General features: G+C 38.1%; 2 protein-coding genes across 4 annotated transcripts in view; both read left to right on the top strand.

The window, feature by feature from the left end:
- The first annotated feature begins 518 nt into the window (after positions 1–518).
- GLO1 (glyoxalase I) lies at positions 519–7,914 on the top strand. The gene is made up of 6 exons (XM_041404209.1): positions 519–642; positions 1,621–1,703; positions 2,917–3,057; positions 3,830–3,897; positions 4,751–4,840; positions 6,730–7,914. Exons 1-6 carry the CDS (start codon positions 562–564, stop codon positions 6,816–6,818), a joined length of 552 nt encoding a protein of 183 aa, XP_041260143.1. The 5' UTR covers positions 519–561; the 3' UTR covers positions 6,819–7,914.
- A 150-nt stretch (positions 7,915–8,064) lies between these two features.
- BTBD9 (BTB domain containing 9) overlaps positions 8,065–20,674 on the top strand; it is a 107,406-nt gene continuing 94,796 nt past the window's right edge. For 2 of the 3 annotated variants that reach the window (XM_041404207.1, XM_041404205.1), the window contains exons 1-5: positions 8,065–9,390; positions 11,220–11,386; positions 16,360–16,570; positions 17,108–17,471; positions 19,046–19,310. In XM_041404207.1, the coding sequence (XP_041260141.1) occupies positions 11,305–11,386; positions 16,360–16,570; positions 17,108–17,471; positions 19,046–19,310 (922 nt within the window). In that variant the 5' untranslated portion in view covers positions 8,065–9,390; positions 11,220–11,304. Of the gene's footprint in view, positions 9,391–10,012; positions 10,151–11,219; positions 11,387–16,359; positions 16,571–17,107; positions 17,472–19,045; positions 19,311–20,674 lie in introns of those variants that run through there. The other variant, XM_041404206.1, reaches the window with a different exon arrangement.

The raw sequence follows: 20,674 nt of genomic DNA, 5'->3' as shown, positions 1-20,674 counted from the left end.
TAATCTTGCTATTAATTAGTGCTGAACCCCGTATTTGCTAGTTGTGTCTCTCACTTCTAATGCTAATTAGTCCACAGGTGCAATTCTTCCTTCCATTTGAGTCTGGGGTCCATTTTGAGTGGATGGTCAATGAGTCAGCAGTCACCATTGACCGTTGCTGGGATTATTTTTTTTCCCACTTACTGCTCAGTTTTGCTGACTTCACTCTTGGTGGCTGTAGTCCAGACAGCCCACTCATTTTAGGATTGCTTTCTCTTGTCCTTAAAACAGAAGATTATCCAAGTAGACGGCGTTCACAAAGTAGTTGTTTAATCATAACTGTGCAGATAAAACTACTGACTAACGGAAAAACAAACATTAAAAAGCTCGATTCAGCGCTTCAGGGACTCGCTGTGAATTAGGGATGAACTGGCAGACCTCGATCTGATCCCACACCTTTGCAGGACTCCTCGGGCATCCTCGCGACGGAGCGGCCGGGCCGCTGGCGCCGTGGGGCGCGGCGGGGCGCAGCACCGCCTTCTCGTCTCCTCCTCCTCCCCTTCCTCCTCCTCCTCTCCCGACATGGCGGCCCCCGCAGAACCCAGCGGGCTCACGGACGAGGCAGCCTACGCTGCCTGCTCGGAGCCGGATGCCAGCACCAAGGTGGGCTGGTTGGGGGTGACGGGCGCGCCCGGGGCTGTGGCGCCCGCTCCTTCCCGTTCGCCTCACGGCGGCGCAGCGGGCGGACGTGCGGGGCATAGGAGCCAGCATGGGGCCGGGCCGGGTCCCGGCGGGGCAGCTAAATGTGGCCGGGCCCCGAGCTGCCCTGGTGCCTGTCTGCTGGGCAGCCCTGCGGGGGCCGGGCCGGTCGCTGTGAGCCCCTGAACCCCGCGGGGCGCGCTCGGCCGGGCCCGCGGCTGTCCCGGCTCTGAGCGAGCGCTCCGGGGCGCTTTGGCCGGTCCCGGCCCGGACGGCACAGAAAAGTCCGTCAAAACGCCCCAAACCTTTTTACTTTTTATTAGGAGAACATAGTGGTTGAATTTTTAATTTTTTTTTTCCCATTACCTCTGTCAACTATTACACCATTCACTTTTTATCCACTTGATCGTTCACAAGCCTCTTGTTATATAGTTACCTTGGGACTTCAAGAAAATATCTTTACAGAGTGGTAGGCCGGTTTTGCTGCAAGATATAATCCAGTTTGACAGATGTTCAATACCTGTGCCATGAAATAATAAAATTAATGAGCTCAGGAGTCTCAGTGAGCTCAGTGGGAGGCTCAATGTTGAATATTCATGTGGCTGTTGCACTTGCATGTGAAGTTGTTCATGTATGCTACAGCCCCATAAAAGAATAATAAATATAAGGATACTCTATTTTGATGCATCTGATAATACATATTGAATGATACCACTCATGGGATTGTTTATTTGTTTTAAACATTACATTACAAAGATGTATTTATTTAACACAAATTTGTATGTATAGAATTAGGACAAAAGGTTTTATTTGCACTTGGAGTAATTCTCTTTGTTACTTCTGAACCTCCAGGTTTTAGACTTGTTAGTAACTGGCATCTTTGTTCATATCCATAATTCAATTCTGGCTGATGTATAAAGTATAAACCTTTTTTCCCCACAGGATTTTATATTTCAGCAGACAATGTTAAGAGTAAAGGATCCTAAGAAATCATTGGATTTTTATACAAGGGTACTTGGAATGACGTGAGTAGAATTTGTATGCTGTGATAAGTTTGGGGTTTTTTTCTGTTCTTCTGAAAATATTTTTTTTTTTTTGGATGTAATTATACTAATTGGTCTAACTACATAAACAATGCTGTCCCATCAGCTGATGCTTAGTTGGATGTTCTGGCAGTAAGCTGTAGATGCCTAAGCTGCAAATGAACTAATATTGGCCTTGACTAGAAATTTCTTTGTTTCTTAAATAGGTCATTAATTATCAGGGTAAAACTTGCTTACTTCCTCTTCACTGAGCCTGCAGCTAGCTGGTAACTTTTATTACTGTGCTTATAATGAGGAGTCATTGTTAAAAATCTTGAAATTAAGTTTTCTCTGCTAGTTCTCAGAGGTGCCTTATGACCGCCTCCAGTCACAAGAGAATAAATCAATAAAGGGTGAAGACAAAGTCCAGGCTCAGCCTTCTGGAGAGGGCTTTTGGAAGGCAGTTGCCATGCAGTAGCTTAACACGTTCATGCTTGGGCTTTTTGTGCATTCTTAGCATTTGAGTTATTTCAAAACAAAATACTGTTTTGTTTGTAAACATCTTGATATGAGTCCAGACTAAAGTAAAATAAATTACTTCCACTGTAGTGAAAATGTGTGAAAACAAAAAACACCTTTTAAAAAAGAAGTTAGATTAATTTTGCATGCCTACTTGTTCCAGTTAAATATCCTACATAAAATGTATGTTTCATGTATTTTTAATTTATTAAATTGTCATATCTGAAAGGGATTTTATCCTTACAGGTAACTATTGAAACTGTAAATGTATTTCATCTAAATGTTTGCTGTGTTCTTAAACTTTGTCTGGTACCAGTGAGCTCTGTAGAATGAGTAAAATTCAAAGTAGATATTGTTATTCCTTGGTGAAATTTTAAAGTGGTTAAAGGTTTTCCTGTGGAAACACCCTCAAGTAACAGTGTGACAATCTGAATATCCAAGCCTTTGTACTGACTTTTCTATTCAGTTACTGGTAGTTTGGTTTTTAAACATCTGATTCTTTTAAATTTTTTAGGTTTGTAATGTGTTCTGGAGTATTTTTATTTGATATTTTAAAATGTAGCTATTTTAAGGTGTGGATTATAGAAGAACAAAAATTCATGGAAATAACTTTTCTATAGGGGAAGCATCTTGATTTATTTGCAAGCTACCTGACTACCCTTTTAAGTTACTATTTTAAAATAATATTGCCCTTTAGACTGCTTCAAAAATTTGACTTTCCTACTATGAAGTTCTCACTCTTTTTCCTGGGGTATGAAGATAAAAATGATATCCCGAAAGATAAAGCTGAGAGAACACCTTGGACCTTCTCTAGAAAAGCTACACTTGAACTGACACAGTAAGTATTTACATAAAGAGAGGTGACACTGCTAACAGTGATTAAACAGTATTGGATTAGTGTAAATCCCATTAGATTGAATAAAAATTTAATGATTACTGTGGATACATCTTCACTGTCATAGAAACAATATATCTGAGATTGGATACTTGGAAAGGTTAATCTTCCTCTTTCAGAGCTCTTTCAAACTGCTAGGTGAACATTAATTTGAAACAGTACTTGGTATGTTTATATGCATACTGTCTGGGTAAGTAATTTAGGGACCTTTCTTTGGATCCCCAAAGCACCTAATAATGGGTAACTATTGCTTTTGGAATCTTATCTGAAGGGATATTAAGTCAAAACATGTGCTTCCTGTAAACAGGACAATTTGGTTAATGCTGCTAATCATTATAATTGTGCAGACACAATCTCCCAAATGCTGTTTTACTTAACTGCAGGACCTGCTACCCTCACTTGCTGTTCTCCATTGATGGGTAGTTCAACTGATTTGTGCAACAAAACCTCTCTAATCTGAATGAGACTCATTCCTGACTCATTCAAATGTAGAGCCTAAATAATAGTGAAGGAATGTGAACATGACTGAATTAGTCCCAAGACCATCCCTGGAGCCCATGGCTAGGGAAGATCTTTGTAGTTTAATGAAGGCAGCCAACAGCTGAAATTCTCTGTTTTTTTAGGAGAAACAACTTACCCTCCTCAAGGAAACTGAACATTTAGGATTAGTTAATTTTAATGCTTTTCTTCAATATATCATAATTACTTCTTACAGCAACTGGGGCACTGAAAATGATGACAGTCAGTCTTACCACAATGGCAATTCAGATCCCCGAGGATTTGGTAGGTCTTTAGTCTTGTGTTTATAGTTTTTAAGTTTTGAAATAAAATGTACTAACTCTTGGAAAGTAGGGAACTTGCCTTTCATCCTTTATCTCTCTTCTTTCAGCATGTATACTGTGAAGGATGATAAAAATAAATGAAGCAATGTGTTTCACAGTACTGAGCCATTGTTACACTCTTTATCAAGAATCTAATCCTTTGGCAAGCAAACACATGCTAATTGTAACTACTGAGTGAAGAACATCAGTTGTGATTATGTATTAGATTATCATGGTGCTTGAACTGATTTAATCTTGGATATCTGCTGTATAATGCACTAGTTAAGGTAGAAGGACAATTCTGTAGCACTGAGGATATTATTTGTGTGACTTGATTTGATACTCTGAGTGCTTGAAAGGTCACTGCTGTGAAATAAATTTTCACACTTCGTCCAGCCACTTGACATTTAAAGCTCCTGAAGTGATTTGTAAGCTCAGTCCTTGCATAGCACTAGTGTCAGTCTCTGCAAAAACAGCATTAATGATAAAATCCATGTGCTGTTAAACAGAGCAAATACAACAAAATCCTGTTATGGAGCTGCACTTCAAGGAAGAACATACTGATATAACAGTTTGATTGAAAATCTTATTTTTTCCTGTTCTAAATAAAGTTCTTGTCTAAACAGCACAAGATACTTCAACTCTAACATTCATAATTAAAAGACATTTTCAAAAGACAACTGTTTGAAGAATAATGTTAATACCCAAATCACTCACCTTACGTGAGCTACAGCATGAAATACTAAACTAACTTCTTTCACAGAGCACTCAGCAATATTTATAATGCACTTCACCCTTTTTACCTTCTTGCACAGGACACATTGGAATTGCTGTTCCTGATGTCTATAAAGCTTGTAAGAGGTTTGAAGAACTAGGAGTGAAATTTGTGAAGAAACCAGATGATGGTAAGTCTCGATCAGAAATGCAAGTAATTTTTTTTCTTTTGTTTTAATACAGTTTGTCTATGAGATCTTCCTGGAAAGCTGGGTCATGGTTGCTAGGAGTTGCCACTGCTTTGAGCTTTCTAGAAGCAGTTACCCCTGCACCACCTTATGGAGTGGGCAAAACTGGCATTGGATCCATCCCAGTAAAAATAATACATCAGTCTGCTACGTGCCTTCTGTATGCAGCCTGACCTTCAGTGAAATTCACATCCTCTCTCGATGTCATAGTTTACATGTCACGTATACTGCTGCCTAGAGTTGTTAAAGAATTTACTGTAACATGGAAAAAAATTCACGTGGCACATCTGCTTGGTTCTTGTCTTAGGAAAATAAGTCAGAAAACATAATAGTTCCCACTCATTTAAACTGAGTCATTCTTGACTTTTCTGGCTATTTTCATGTAAATCCACCTAACACCTACTATACAACCTACTAGTTATTATATTTTTAACTGTTCTTTGAGCTTTGGCAGGAATGGCCCTGTTAGTCTGTATCATAATTGACTTGCATAATGTATAATACAAATATCTAGAGAGTATATAAGCAAAGAATGTGTATATGAAAATATTGCAAAATGCAGAAGTGGTGAGAGGTGTTGCATTTTTCAGTTGGATTCTCTTTCATAAAAAGACCTCATGAGATTTTTAGGACTGATGCATTCAAAACCAGACACATAATACTAGTAATTGAAAAGAGATTTAAGGGATTTTCATCTTATTCACTGTGTTCTCAGCTGAAGCAAAATAAGTATAGCTGAAAACTTAACTTGATTTCTTGAATTAAGAATAGATCTTGGTATTTCTAGCATTTTAGAGTTTCTGAGCCTTTTTAAATTTGTCTGTTAAATGGTGAGAGGCTTGAAATGAGAGTTGCTGACTTAGAGCTGTGCAGTGGTAGGAATGAAAGTACATAGAAGAACAAGCTTAGACTATAAATGGAGGGAATCACAAGAAAGAACTCTTGAAGCAGAGAAAGGGTGGGGGCAGAGCAAAAGCTCTTTTTTAAAATTCAGAACCAAAATTGATGCAGCAAATGCCAAGGAGGAGGAGGAAGTTCTGGGCTTCACATTGTTTGCAGAGCAGGCTGGGAGATCAAGCATGGGGTTTATTTTCCTGCCTTACTGATCAAACATCTGTTTCTCAGTTGTTTTTGAGACTAGAATATATTAAGAGCTAGGCTGGGTCTGTTACAGTACATAACTTCATGGAGCAAGTATACTACAAGTGTGTGGTTAACACTTCAAAGATAACATGTTAAGCTGTGCTATCCTGATCTACTGTTGAAAAGAACTTCTGAGGACTCTGTTTTAAGGAATAATATGTTTTCCACCAGTAAAATTTCTAACAATCCTATCCTGCATTTCTTTGCTTTATGAAGTGATGCAGAAGTGTGCTGTAAGCCATGTCAGAGGTAAAAATTCTATGGCAAAATGTCAGTGTGGAGTCAGGAGTGATGGGAGATGAACAGGGCAGAGGAACACAGGATTTTATACTAGCAAAGCAAGTTCAAGAAAATATATCAAAACATCCCCAGAGCACAAAAATATTTTCCTGAATTTTGAGGATGAACACTTACAGGGGCATATGCAAAAAATTTCAATCAACAAAAGATGGAATTCTGAAGTGGCTTTTAAATACAGCTTTATTGAGAGTAGGATTGACAGTTTTGCATACAGAGATCTAATGCTGATTAAAACCTAATCTGGATGTTTTTAGAATTATCCATCTAAATTTGAACTAATTCTCATACAAAAGAAAAAATATTTTTCAAATTAGTTATATTTGACAATTTGACATTTAGAAACAGTCATGTAGTCTTAATTTTATCTTTTTTTTTTTTTTCCATAATAGGTAAAATGAAAGGACTTGCATTTGTTCAGGATCCTGATGGCTACTGGATTGAAATTTTGAATCCTAACCACATGGTGACTCTCACTTAGTGCTAGTAAAGTATATTGTATAAGAGAGACCCACTTTCAGACTCCTGGAGAAAATCTGTAACAGGTGTTTGTGAAATTTGCTTAATAGAGAAGAATCAGTCATGTTCAGAGTCTCCTCCAAAACTATCCCCCTGGGACCTCACTTGGATTCCTTTTCTCTTGTCCTGTGATGCCACTGAAAATTCTTTCCAGTTAGGAATACTCAATCATTTTCTGGAAGAGCACTAACACAGATTCTCCTCTTGAACATTCATTATGTTAATATTTCAATAAACACTGTCAAAAGATACATGACCAGAAACTCACTGCATCTCACACTGATTAGATTTTAAACTAGCAATGACAACACCTACTGTGTTACTACTGATGAGCATCAATGAGGACGCAAAAAGAAACTTCAGTATATTTTTTTATTAAGTCAAAAGATCCTGAAGGCTTCATGTTCCATCTCATATACTAGAAAATAAAATGTCAGGCTAATTCTGACTGGAGTAGTAGCATGCTTATAAAAATCATAATCTTACATTATTCCAAGCAAAACTCTTTTAAGGAGCAGCCTTAAGCAGTCTTGGAAAAAGAAAGTTTATAGAGGGAATAAATCTATAAATCTGTACAGCAGAAAGAATTCAGTCTTTCAGCTCAGCTTCTGACTGCTGATTGACAGCCAAGAGAAGAGGTCTCATAGTTGCTAACTCACAGTGACCCTTGTCTCTTTCAACACTAAGAAGAACTTGCTCATAATTTTTGTTTCAGTAGAAGCCTGAGGCTGTATTTGACTTAAATGCTCTGTATGTTCTGCCTTAGGAAATTAATGAAAAAGAATATCTGAAACAAGTCTCCTACTACTAGACATTTGATCTGCCCTCCCATAACAAGTGATAGTACATACCTTCGAGCAGCAGGAAAACATGTAGTATTTCCTTTTGTTACACAAATTATAAAACCCTCTGCCTTGTCTTACTCTGGTTTGAGCAGCACCTAACTTCTTCAGTTATGCAGCTATCAAAGAATGTGTAGTGTAACCAAAGGCTAATGAATAGTGTAATTGCATTGCAGTTCACTTCCCAATAAAGCATTGGAGAAAACTACAAAAAAATGTTAAAGCACGATGACATGTTGCTTTGCTTATTGTTGAATTCTAGATGACTGAAAGGCACGCTGTTTTCCTTTGAGGATTCTGTTTTGAATCATTGTACTCAGCAATGAAATTTCCAGTGGTCCTTTCCTGTGGACTCTTCACAGACCTCCCTGATCCACCTCTTGTCTGTCTCCTGGACAGTCTTGGGAGCCCAATCAATTGCCTGGTGCTAGCCAGTGCCAAAGGGAGTTGGTCATCTAAAAACTGGGTGAGGTGTGACTCCAGCACCTCTGCCATGTGTTGGTCCCAGATGGTGGAAGGACCCTGGAAAGCCCCCATGTGAGCAGAAAAGCCACACTATGGAAAGCCAGTGTCCACAAAGGAGACAGAGGAGTCTTGCAAATTTATTCAAATAAAGGGAGAGTGTTCACTGGGGCACATGCCTGTTATAAACTCCCAGCCACATGTTGCCCTCTTCCTTTCCCTATTGGCTGAGGTACTAGGAAGGTACAGCCTTCCTGAACTGCCTACCACATATTTCTTCCTTAAGCATGTCACTTTCCGGCCAAAGTTAAGAAACAGGCTTGTGCGTGGACCCATTTGTCTGTTTCAGAAGTCAAATTGTCTAGGCTCTAACAAGACTGCGGCTTGAAGTTGGTAGAGACATTAGGAACTATTTCAAAGACATTAACACCCACATCCTGCCCATGGAATTGTTTGGAAAGACATTAGCAAACATCTTTCCTATCATGTAGTCCAGTGGGTAACTACATAAGTAGGAGCGGGCTATGCTAAAGCTTCTGTGCTTAGTAAGCAAAAAAACCTAACCAGTTAATGATAAGTCTTTTAACCTGCAACGTTTTAAAAATATTTTAGACATATTTAGGACAATATTAGATAATATTTAGAAAAACTTCTGAAATTGTTTCATGTTCTCATAATGTTCTCTGATTACAGGCCACTATTTTTGTTTCTTCCAAAGAAGGATTCTTATCTTCTAAATAAAGCACGGAATTAAATAGCGTGTAGTGCTTTGCCTCTCGGAAGGCTTAAATTTAGCTTCGTGCAGTGCAACAGAAGTCACTCTCACGGTTACGTAGCGACAGGCCCGCATTCCCCATTCCCGCTGGGAGAGGCTCTCCTGACGCAGGGAAGCAGGACACGCAGCGAAGGGCTGGAGCTACGCACACCGCTACCAAGGAAACAGGGATTTTGAGTACAGCCAAGGAGCAGCGGGCAGGCGGCGGGGAAGGTTAACCACCAGTCGCTCTTGCCCGGTCCCTGCTGTCCGGCAGCGCCGCTGTGTCCCGCCTGCCGCGCTCCAGGGGCGGAGCAGGAAACGGGGCGGCGGCGGCGGTGGCGCTCCCGCGGCGCGCCGGGACCCACTTGCGTCACACGCAGGCCGCTGCTGCCTGGTGGCGTCAGCGCGCCGCCGGGTGACGTATGAACGGCGGCGGGGCGGGGGGGGAGGAGGCCTCGGCGGCGGCGGGGCCGGTGAGTCCCGCGGGCGGGAGGGGTGCGGCGGCCGCGGCCCCGCTGCCTAGTAGGGTCCTGAGGCTGCCCGTGGTGCTGGGGTGCTGCCGTGCTGCCTCCGGCGGCTCCCGCCGGGCGCGGGCAGGGCGGGCCGGGGGAGCGCTGCCGTCCGGGGAAGGCGCCGGGCGCGTTTGGCGGGGAAACGATTTCACCTGAAGTGCCTTGTTGTGGAGGCGAGGGAGGAGGCGGCCGAGCGGGCTGGGGTCGCTTCCCCCGGCGCCTCCCGAGCTGCGGTCGGGGGCGGCCCCGGCTACCCCGGGCGCGACCTTGGGCGCATCGGCGGCTCCGGCCGCCGGCTCTGGTCCGCGCCCGCCCCACCTGCCGCCCCCTCGTCCTGCCCCTTCTGGCTTCTCCGGGCCCTGCTGTGGCCATCTAATTCGAATTTTATTTCTTAAAAAGTATAAGTTTAGTATTTTGACGCTCTCGCGGTACTCAGTGTTTGCGCTCATGTTTTGGTCTCGTAGTAGTTTAACCACTCTGCAAGTTACGCACTACCGTGATTCATTGAAATTACTCGTAGCTTATAAAACATATTATCAGATTTAAAAGAAACTAGCTTGATGTTAACTTGTTAGCAATCTGCCGGTGATCTCGCTTGCCGAACAGTGCTTTTTGCTCATGTTTTTAAAGAGCAGCACACAGACCTTCTTAAAGTCCTGTGCTGGAATCATTTAAGTTTTTATGTGTTTTAGGATTTAATTGGAGCCGGTTCACAGTGCAGGTGTGTTTGATGTGTCTTCTGTTACAAAACTAAATCAGATGCTAGAACTGTTCTGTTGAGATGTTTGCTCCAATTTAACAAAAAAAAAAAGACACCAAGAATTTTAATAAATGACTTTTGAATGTATTTTCATAACACAGTCCAACATGACAGCATGCATTACTTATAGGAAAGATACATACATATTATCTTTTGATACTTAAAATCCAGGAGACTTTCTTTGTAAAAAGTCTGGATTTGATTTGCGGGATTAAGGTGTGATTACTTTCTAGTTCATGAGACTTCCTAAAAATATTTTTTTCTGCCTTCTCCTTCTTTGTTCTCCTCAACATATCCCATAAAGAAAACTAGAGTGACCCTTAGGAGGGAATTGATAAATCATCTGTTTAGCAAATTAAATACAGTTTATTTTTCCTCCTGGAAGGTTTGATGGGAAGGTTAACAGTAATTTGCAATTATTGAGAGAGACTCATTATGTTGGTTATGTATTTAAGCAAGTCAAGCCTCTGTATTTCTCCATTTCCTGATCTTACAGGTTTTTTTTTGGTTTCTTGTTTAAAAAAAAAGGTTGTGCAATAGAAAAGTCTGCAGCTGCCTTAAGTTTTGTGAAAAAAACAACCACCAAAACCCAAACGGAACCTCCAAAACTTTAGTTTGGCAAGAACACTTGGAGAATTTTGTCTGTGTAGGGAATAAAGCATGTGTGATACAGTTTGTATAGACCTGGTATAATTAGGACACCCATCTGGGAAAATGGCGTTTTCAGGGACATTGGTGCTGTAGCAGAAATACCAGGATGGATTTTTTTTGGCTTATAATGAGTATGGCAATGTGTTACTGTCTTCTGTGATGGTTAAAAATATTAACAGTCAAAATTAAATTATGATGACTCAGAACAGCAATACTATTCCTGTATTCTGTTTTTAGACATTTTCCTGTTAAACTGAAGGCTTTTTAAAGAATTTATTTCTGCAAGAAGCTGAATTGAGAAATATGCATCTCTCTCACTTTGATCGTAAGGCTTTGTGCTCATGGTTTCTGATGGTGTGCATTTCATGCATTGTTCCAGGAAATGGTCCAGTTGTTGCTGTGCAGCTGGATGTTGCTGAATAACATTTCTATGAGCTTGCTGTTCAATCTGTCTGCTGTTCAGAATGGCGAAGAACCCTAATTTCCCGGAAGCGGGAAATCTGCCTACAGGCTACGCGCACTGTAGGTCTTCAGACAGCTTCACTGGTGAGTAGACCCCATGTGTTTTCTTGAGATTGTAATGTTTTTGTTATATGCCATTTTAACTAGGTTAATTTTATATATATGTTAATAAATAGTCTGCACTAAGTATATTGTTCTTTGTACTTAGCTAAACTTATTCCTTCTCTTCTGTGACAGGAAAGTGTCTGAGTGGAATGTAAAATGTTAACACTACAGCATTTAAGTGGTGGGAATGTGTTTGCTGATGAGCAGGGCATAACTTCCCATATGCTTTGAGTCAAAACATTTTTTGGTACTAAATTGCTGTTTAGAATGCTGTGATTGGATGGTGTGGTTAGTTTCCATTAATGTTACCATCTGCTTTCCTTTTAGTCCTTTCACAACAGAAGGGTTGGAAATGAGACTTGAAAGTTTTGTGAATTGTGCTTATTTGAGCTTTCAAATTCTGTATTTATAAAGTTGTATGGGTTCAGTATGTTATTTGTATTCTTGGCTACAAAGTATCAAAACTTGTTTGTTCGTTTTTTGTCGTTCCCCCCCCCCCCTTACAATTTTCACTGAGATTCAACTTTGGTTGAACCAACCATTTTTACTTAAAAGTACAAAGGTTCTGACAGAACCAAAGTATTTACACTCTGCGTGTTGAAGTATTTACTGAAAATTTCTGTTTCCTGAGATTATATATTTATGAAATGACATATGTGTATCCATTGAAAATATAAAAACCGTATTATTTGAACCAGTGATATGTTTGTACAGTAGTTTACTGTTACATCTGTCATGTTCTGGGAGTCTGTGGTAATAGAATTTGAAACTAAAGTAATATTTTACTGGAATTTATTTACAATATATGAAGTAATTATGAAGTAATGAATTTATAAAAATTGAAATACTACTCAAGTGCCATCCAATCAACTGAGAACAAATTTTTAGATAAAAGAGCAGTGTAAAAGAATTGCATTTAAGAAAATTCTTTGTGTAATTCTGATAAAAGTATTAGCTTGCTAGGTACAAAGTAGAGTATGTAGGAATTAGTTGTTTTAAGGGTATGAAATTATTGGCTCAGTGTTTATAAAGTAGACTTATTTAACGAAAAAATTAATTCTAGCAATCGTCTGTTTACTTGCATTTATTTCTAAAGTTTTGATAGAGCTATCAGTTATGTAAGCATTCTTTACACATGTTATATAAAATTTTTCTTCAAATAATTCATGATTAATTTCTTGTATTCAATTTTCTACACCTGGTAGAAAAACAACGCTTCCATGTTTCATTGAAGCAGCGCTGCTTTTCAGAGGATTCTTCAATGTTAGCCTCAATGAGGGAGGGAAGAGACTGAATGCTGATCTTTCAATACAACTGAGAGTTGTTCAGAAAGGATGTCAGTGCTGGTGTTGCTGAATTTCCTAGATGATGTTTTTGTATCCCATAACATGTTACAGATTACCTGCTGAGCAGAAGTACAGGAAACTGAAAGCATGGAGAGGGGTGGTTGTTTCTCTAGGCACAGCACACATTATGTAGTATTGCATGCTGCCTTATGTCATAAATACTAGCCTGCATTTTTCACATGCTCACTGTTGAAGATGGCCACCAAATAGCTTGTCTTTCAGTAAGGTCAGAGAAGTGGTTTGTAGGCCTTAGGACTTAACAAATGCATTTTCAGATTGGTGCAGTTCTAATGGTGCCTCAAAATCCCTGAGAAGAGTGTTTTGTTTGTTTATTTCTGTGTCATGACCAAAGCTGCGGCAGCTGACTCCTGAAGCAGTTAATTAGCTCTGAATACCTCCTGGAAGTAGGTTATGGTGCTGGCATCAGGCTTGCAAATGCCATATTCTTTGACTGCCAGGAAGAGTATTCACCTGTATTCTCTGAAAAGCTGATGTTGTTTGATGACAGAAGATGCCAGAGGGAGCTTCAGGAAGGGTTCTGCCCTATTTCTTAGCAGTATCCATATTTTTTTTTAATCGTAAATAGTACTTTTGAATAACAACTAGAAAAAGACATGTTTAGCTGTACAGGGAAGTTGTGAGCTCATAGCAATTTGGCATGACTAAAGAGGTTATTAAGTTTTACTTCCTCAAACAAGAAATGTACAGATCGCTTAAAGGGTTGCCTGAATTTTTACCATTAATTAATCCTAGGAAGATATGAAGCCATGTATTATTTGGCTCTATATTTGGAAGGCAGGACTGTCTCACTGGTCTGCTTTATATGAAAAATCCATAATCCAGACGAAATTTGTGTTGGAAAACTGTACGAGTAGAAAATAGATGAGTTGGCATGTTTCTTCAATATACTGGTGGTACCCATAGTGCACAGAAAAGTTATGAACATGGTTTTGAAAAGGTGACAGTGCCCAACACTTTGGGTCATTCAAGCCTTTGAAAGTCCTCCTCAGCTTGTAGCCATCATTTGACTCCTGTATTTCCTGTGCTCGGCAGGTTTGTGTTTGAAACTGATGGTTCAGAATAGTATGTGAAACCAGCAATTTGGAGAAACATTACACATCAGAATAAATTTGCCTTGCTTACACACAGGACAATATCTAATTTCTCCTTTCATTGCTTGGTGTCGTTCAGCATCTTGATGTTCATAAGGACTGGGCATCCTCGGGTCACTAGCAACTGTTCCCACTTCTGACTTTGCCCTCTTATATACACTGATACTTTTTGTTTTGTTTATGTACTCTTGAGAGGGAAGTGTGCTTTTGATTTTGTTTATTTAACCTTAAATAGAAACAATTTCCCTTGAGATTTTTGCCCTATTGGCACATGACAACATCCACAGCTACTAAAAGCAGAGTTAATGTACAGCTGGTGGCATTCCCTTGTATTCACTACTTTTACAGTCTCTCAGTTTTATTCAGACAGTACCTGTTCTGTTCTTATTTTTTGAAGACAAGAGTGGATTTAGGAAACAAAGCAGTAGAATGTAGTTAAAAAGTTGAAATAAAAATAGATTGTAAAATTAAAATGTGCCAATATTTGTACATGGATGAAGTATCATAAATCAGCCTCCTGAATCCACAAATGTTTAAACTAGCAGAAGAGAGGTAATACAGAGTTCCTTGATGATGTGTAATTCACACGTAGTTGGTTTGCCTGACGATTGCAAATGAAGATCAACACCAGCAATTATGGGTGTGGTATGGAAGTCTTCCAAGGAGTACCCAGACCTGAGATGGCAGCTAAGTAACAAATAACATCTTTTTGTATCCTCCCTCAGTGTAATAAAAAGTTTTCTATTTCGAGGACATTTCAATTTTACCCTTGTCTATAAAGTCTCAAACAATTATGTTGTGGTAAGTGGTATTGCTGGTACAAACAGATGTTGCTGGGCTGATGTAATCAACTTAATGTTGCTTGTTAGAAAATAAATCTTACTTGAAGTGTATGTAGGATAAATCTAAATTGTCTTAACTAATTGTAAGTTAACCAATGCAAGTGGAAAAAATAGTCTGTTATTATGAAAACCTGAAAATTATTTTGCTTTCATGTCAGGATAGAAGAATGGCTACAGTGTTCTGTGTTCCCATGGTTAGGCTGTCACAGGTATCTTGGCCAGTGTTGCTGGTTCTGTGCTGTAGTGGATTCACAGGCACACAGTTTCTAATTCAAGTAGCAGAGACAGCCAGTGGAAACTTGGGGGTTTGTTCCCCTTTGTGTTGTGATCTGTGATTGATTTAGTATGCTGTATTTTTCTTAAATTTTATTTTCTATTCTATCACTTTCTGTTTAGTTTCATTTGAGGTTCTTTGGGACTGTATTTCCACAGTATCTTGATTTTGGATAAAGCATTTCCATGTGTTCAAGTGCAAATAATAATTAACCCCAAGTGCATCTGTTTGGGATTTTTTAACATATTTTCTCATAGTATTTTTACAGTAGAATCTAAATGTGTATTTCTGTCATGAGTATTTGATTTGAAAGATTCATGTGTTAGGTGTGTGTAAGGTATGGCCTCATCATTTTCTTGGTTCGTGTGGTACACTGCCTTTCTTCAGCACTGGATATCTGCCTGTTTTGAAAAGTGTCTAGTAACTGGAGCAGGGAAGATAGTTCTGAAGATATGGTTGGTCATTATCTGAAACAACCAACCTCTTTTTAAAGAAAAGTAAACTGAAGTGTCACAGTAGAAGCTAGTGTAAGACCTAAATTCACTTTTGGATGCTCTTGCCATTGAGAGTACAGAAAGTCTCTGTTGCCAAAATAAACCAAAACTGTAAAAAGCTAAAACCTGTTGTGAAGGAAGAAGAAACAAAAGAATTCTATAGAAGATAGGACTAATGCAGTTACCTATATTTCACATTAGTGTGCAATCTCCTAATTTTATGACTGAGAGGTATGTTTATATATATATATATATCTGTCTATATATGGGTGTGTGTATATATATGTGTGTAAATAAGAAGTCATCAAGAAAACTGAGTGTAAAGAGTAAGAAAATTGAATTGTACATTGTAAAGCTTTTCTCTGACAGACTTTGTTATTTATTAAAAGTTATGCTGATTGTTTATTTTCTCCTGTTTCTGAAAAGATGACTAGAAACCTGCAAAAACAGTTTTTCTTTTCATTGATTCTATTTTTTATTTGATTTTCATTGATTTCATTGGAGAGTTAAGACTAAAATTAATTCGTCACATTGCTTATTTCTATTTTGTGTGTGTGCATTTTAATTCAGATAAAAATTGCTTTTTAATGGGAATATGATGTAAAATAGTTTAACTTTTAATTCCCTTTGTTGGAAACTTTTTTTTTAAGTAAATGGGTTGGCTGAACAACGAGGTGACAATTCTCTGAAATACTTAGCTGGAATTGTTGGTGCCAGCTGTGTTGATTCTGGTTGAAAACCAACTTTCATAGAAAACTTGTTGGTTTAATTTTTCTTGTAATATATAATTACTTAAATTAGTCACTTTTTTGTTATTGCAGTTATGCTTGCTATTCTTAATATTTTTTTCCTGTATAATACTGCTTGCTTTCTTTGTCCTTTAGGCTACCAGTATCACCATCCCTCCAAGATGAGTAACAGCCACCCACTTCGTCCATACACAGCTGTGGGGGAGATTGACCACGTCCACATTCTGTCAGAGCATATTGGTGCTCTAATGAACGGGGAAGAATACAGTGACGTTACCTTTATTGTGGAAAAGAAGCGTTTTCCAGCACACAGAGTGATCCTGGCTGCTAGATGCCATTATTTCAGGTGAAGTAAGGCTTTTTGTCAGGCTCACAGGAACTTTTTGTGCAGATGAGATAAACATTGTTTCCCTGTGAACTTTTCAGGGTGTAATCATCTGTCCATTGAGTGTGACCTTTTCTGTGTGAATGTTTTCCAGCACATCAAATCATTGTGTTCAAATAGAAAAGGATAAATACCATGTCACAGTATTATTCTTTTGACCTTCATTAAATTGGATTTTGAAGGTAGTTTCGCAAATTCAAGAGAAAGAGAACTTGAGAGCAGGAAAGTACTACTGCAAAGTTGTTTTGATTTCTCAGAGTATAAAATGGTGTGTTTCTATGGCATATAGTCAAGATAGCAAGTTTCGTTTTGATGAATTGGAATTGAGGTTTGGCTGACGCAGATTAGAATATATATTTTAAAACTAGGAATGATACTAATCCACCTTTTTTTTTGTTTTTAAGAGCTGGGCATTTTTCAATAGAAATACATTTAATATTCCAGTAAATTTTGTCAGAAGGATAAGCTGCTAACTAAACTAAACTCTTTTCCTTATAGAGCATTGTTGTATGGAGGAATGAGAGAATCTCAGCCTGAAGCAGAAATTCCTCTTCAGGACACCACTGCAGAAGCATTTACCATGCTGTTGAAATACATTTACACTGGTCGTGCTACGCTACGAGATGAGAAAGAAGAGATTCTTCTTGACTTCTTAAGCCTAGCACATAAATATGGATTCCCAGAACTGGAGGATTCCACGTCTGAGTATCTTTGCACAATACTTAATATTCAGAATGTCTGTATGACTTTTGATGTTGCCAGTCTTTATTCTCTTCCCAAATTAACTTTTATGTGCTGTATGTTCATGGATAGAAATGCCCAAGAGGTGCTCTCCAGCGAAGGCTTCCTGTCACTTTCTAAGGTATATCTTTAGTTTGCACATTTTTTCCCCAGGGCTGTTAATTTTAATGGTAATACAGTTTTGTGATGAAATACTAATGGGGGAACCAATTAAAAACTTGTGTTAGCTCATAGTTATTTTATGCTTGTGAAACTGTGAGGGTCAGAAATCCTCAAGATAAGCTGAACTGAAAATTTTGGCAATCTGTTCTGAAATTCTTAGGTATTGACCGGTCAATATAGTTTAATATAGTATATCTAATGGAGTGTTCTAAAATATGGCAGCAGGCAATCTAATTTTAATTTGTCTTATTTAATCTGTTCCTGGTATAATATAATTTGGCTTCTGAATGCTTCAGATGGGAAGTCAAATATAGACTTGAATATGACATGACATACTTTGTTCTATTAATTCCTTTATGAAGGCTTAATCAGTGATGGGTGATTTTCTGCTGGGTGAACTAAAGCATTCTGGAGATTACTGTGATTTATATTGCTGATTGTCATCATGTTCTGAACTTGCAGAATATGGTGGTGTGGCTTTGGTTTTTTGTGTGTTGTTTCTTTTGTTAGATGCATAAATATTTGTGACGGAGTCTGGCTGTTCTATGAAGTTGAAATTTTGCACTTACTCTGCAGGGGTCTTTGGGCTGGACTTAATAGTGGGAGTGTTTTCAAGTGGTGTTCACATGAAGCAGCAGAGCACCTTGAATGAACGATGCTGTAATTGGGATTTTTTTGAAGTGTTTTTTTCTTAGGGGAAGAGCTATGAAGGGTCTGTTACTTGAGTGAGTTTATGACACTGTAAATTACTCACTGTATAAGGAAAAAGATTTTTTTCTCTCTGTACTGTGTCATGTACAGTTTGTTGAATCTGAGTTCTGAGAGTGTATTATCAATAAAAAAATGAGCAAACATCATTCATCAGAAAGTGCGCACTTTGAGGTCTTTGACATAGCCAGTCATAGTATATAGGAGAGATCGTTCCTTATCTACGCAAGCTCCTGATTATTCTGCTAAGTGAAAATCAAAGTGCTATTTGATTATTTGTGGTCTCATTTTGCAGTCAATGGATTTTCTACATGAATAAGAGTCACTGGAGTTTTTACCTGGTGATTCTTAGTTGTACCAAAAGAGAGAGAAAAATTGTGACAGGACAGAAGTCCCAAGTAGTTAGAAATGGTTTTAAAAAGTGATTTCAAGCAACATTTTTTTTTTTTTTTCATCAGTGGTCTTATAGCAACCTAAGTTTAAAGGAGTATTTTGAACTGTACCGCCAAGTCCTCAAATCAATATTCTAAAGTAAATTTGAACCTACGGAATGGTATCATATTGATTTGTTCAGTTCTCTACATTTTTTTTCTAGTGATTTTGTTATATTGCCTATTACTTTGGTCATAGATTCTGTAATTCTTGCATAACTAAAACAATCTACAATTTCAGGGAGTCACCCCTTTGGAGATTATTTTTAATAGCTATAAGTTAAATAGCCATTAATTTTTGCCTTGTTTGAATTTCTCTTGATTGAAAAAAAAATTCAACCTAATTTCTGTTTATTTAGGGGGTATATTTTTTGTTCTTATTTCTCTTTTCCAGGCTGCCCTTCTAAGTATTGTACTGAGAGACTCATTTGCAGCTCCTGAAAAGGACATTTTCCAAGCTTTGATGAACTGGTGTAAACATAACCCCAAGGAAAACCATGCTGAAATCATGCAAGCAGTACGTTTGCCACTAATGAGTCTAACAGAACTACTGAATGTTGTAAGACCTTCTGGATTGTTGTCACCTGATGCCATCCTAGATGCCATTAAGATTCGTTCTGAGAGTCGGGACATGGACCTCAACTACAGGGGCATGCTAAGTAAGCATCAGGTTTTTTGTTTGCTTCCTTCTTATTTAGTGACTGTGGTTGTCTGGAGGATATGATTAATTTGTGCTTTGAGTTTTCATCTATTACTGTGTGTTATAAAAGGTTTGCCATATGAAATGTCTTGTTATGTAGCTGTTACTCTGAATTAATTCTTGATATTAGTCAACTATTTTCTTACTTTGTATCTCAGATATTTCTCAAAAATGATTTTTTTTGAGAAATATCCAAATATTTTTTATGGTATTTTTATGGTATTTTATCCAAATACCATTTTCCTAGAAGTAATTTAATAGAAAAAGTTTTACAAATCATTGAAAATTAAAATGAATTGGCTGTGAGATATATGATACTTAGATGGTTTTATGTTGATAGTGACTTGTTTTCTACTTGATAAATAATTTCATAGTTTCTTTGCTACCTATGACTTTTCTCTTTACATGCTTGTCTAATTAGTTTAAACAAGTCTTTGAAGTAATTTTAATGGAAGCCTAAGAAGTGTAAGAAACCTTGTGTTTGACGTTTTTTCTGTGCTCTCTGTTAATTCAATAAGAGTATCTAGCACTCAAGCTTTAAAAAGATAGTTAGCCATCTAATTGTGCATTTGACCCACAGCGAAAGAAAAGTTCAACATTCTTTAAGAGTCCGCACTGTATTCTCAGTTATGCATGATGAGCCCTGAAAATTACTGCTATCTTAGAATTGCATATTTTTTGTTCTCCCTTAGAAGTTATAGTTATTAATCTTTAAACATTTAATTAATTAATTTAAACATTCAATTAATTGATTAAAAGTTTAATAGTAGGGTATTGTGGAAGTCTTGTTATGAGAGATGTTCTGTTGACAGTGCAGTAGATACATTTGAATAAGTCAAATGGTCTTCTCTGGCTTCTTTTCCTGGATATTTATCTCCATAGCAAAATTCTCCTAATTACAGCTTTTTTGAGAGTGGAATTTCTTTGTTGTTTTAGTACTCATTCAGGACCTTGAAGCTTTTTCTATTTGTGGAAATGTTGACTACCACTTCAAATTCTGTTCTTTAGATATCAAATTTTTGTCAGCCTGTTCAAATTCATACTTCTATTGTCAATCTGCTTGAAAAGTTTGGGGTAGCTTTTCATCATTTAGTTTTCAGATCATATTTTTCTAGGATCTCTCCTCAAACAAGGCTGTTAAAAATGTCTTTTGGAAAGGCTAGTTTACGGAGTATTGTTCTGTAGTTGAAGTTAGGGATCATTATTTCCAGTTAGCTTGAAGGAAGCTGTTACTAGGACACAGGCTTATTACTGTGAAATGGTGGCATAAAATAACTTGCCTTTCCATGTCAGTTCAAAGCCCAAGTAGCCAAAAGTTTCCTA

Source organism: Onychostruthus taczanowskii, unplaced genomic scaffold, assembly GCF_017590055.1.
Source record: "Onychostruthus taczanowskii isolate IOZ18803 unplaced genomic scaffold, ASM1759005v1 scaffold21, whole genome shotgun sequence".
NCBI classification, from domain to species: Eukaryota; Metazoa; Chordata; class Aves; order Passeriformes; family Passeridae; genus Onychostruthus; species Onychostruthus taczanowskii.
Note: the sequence above shows the minus strand (reverse complement) of the source record. Positions and strands in the feature narration are given on the sequence as shown.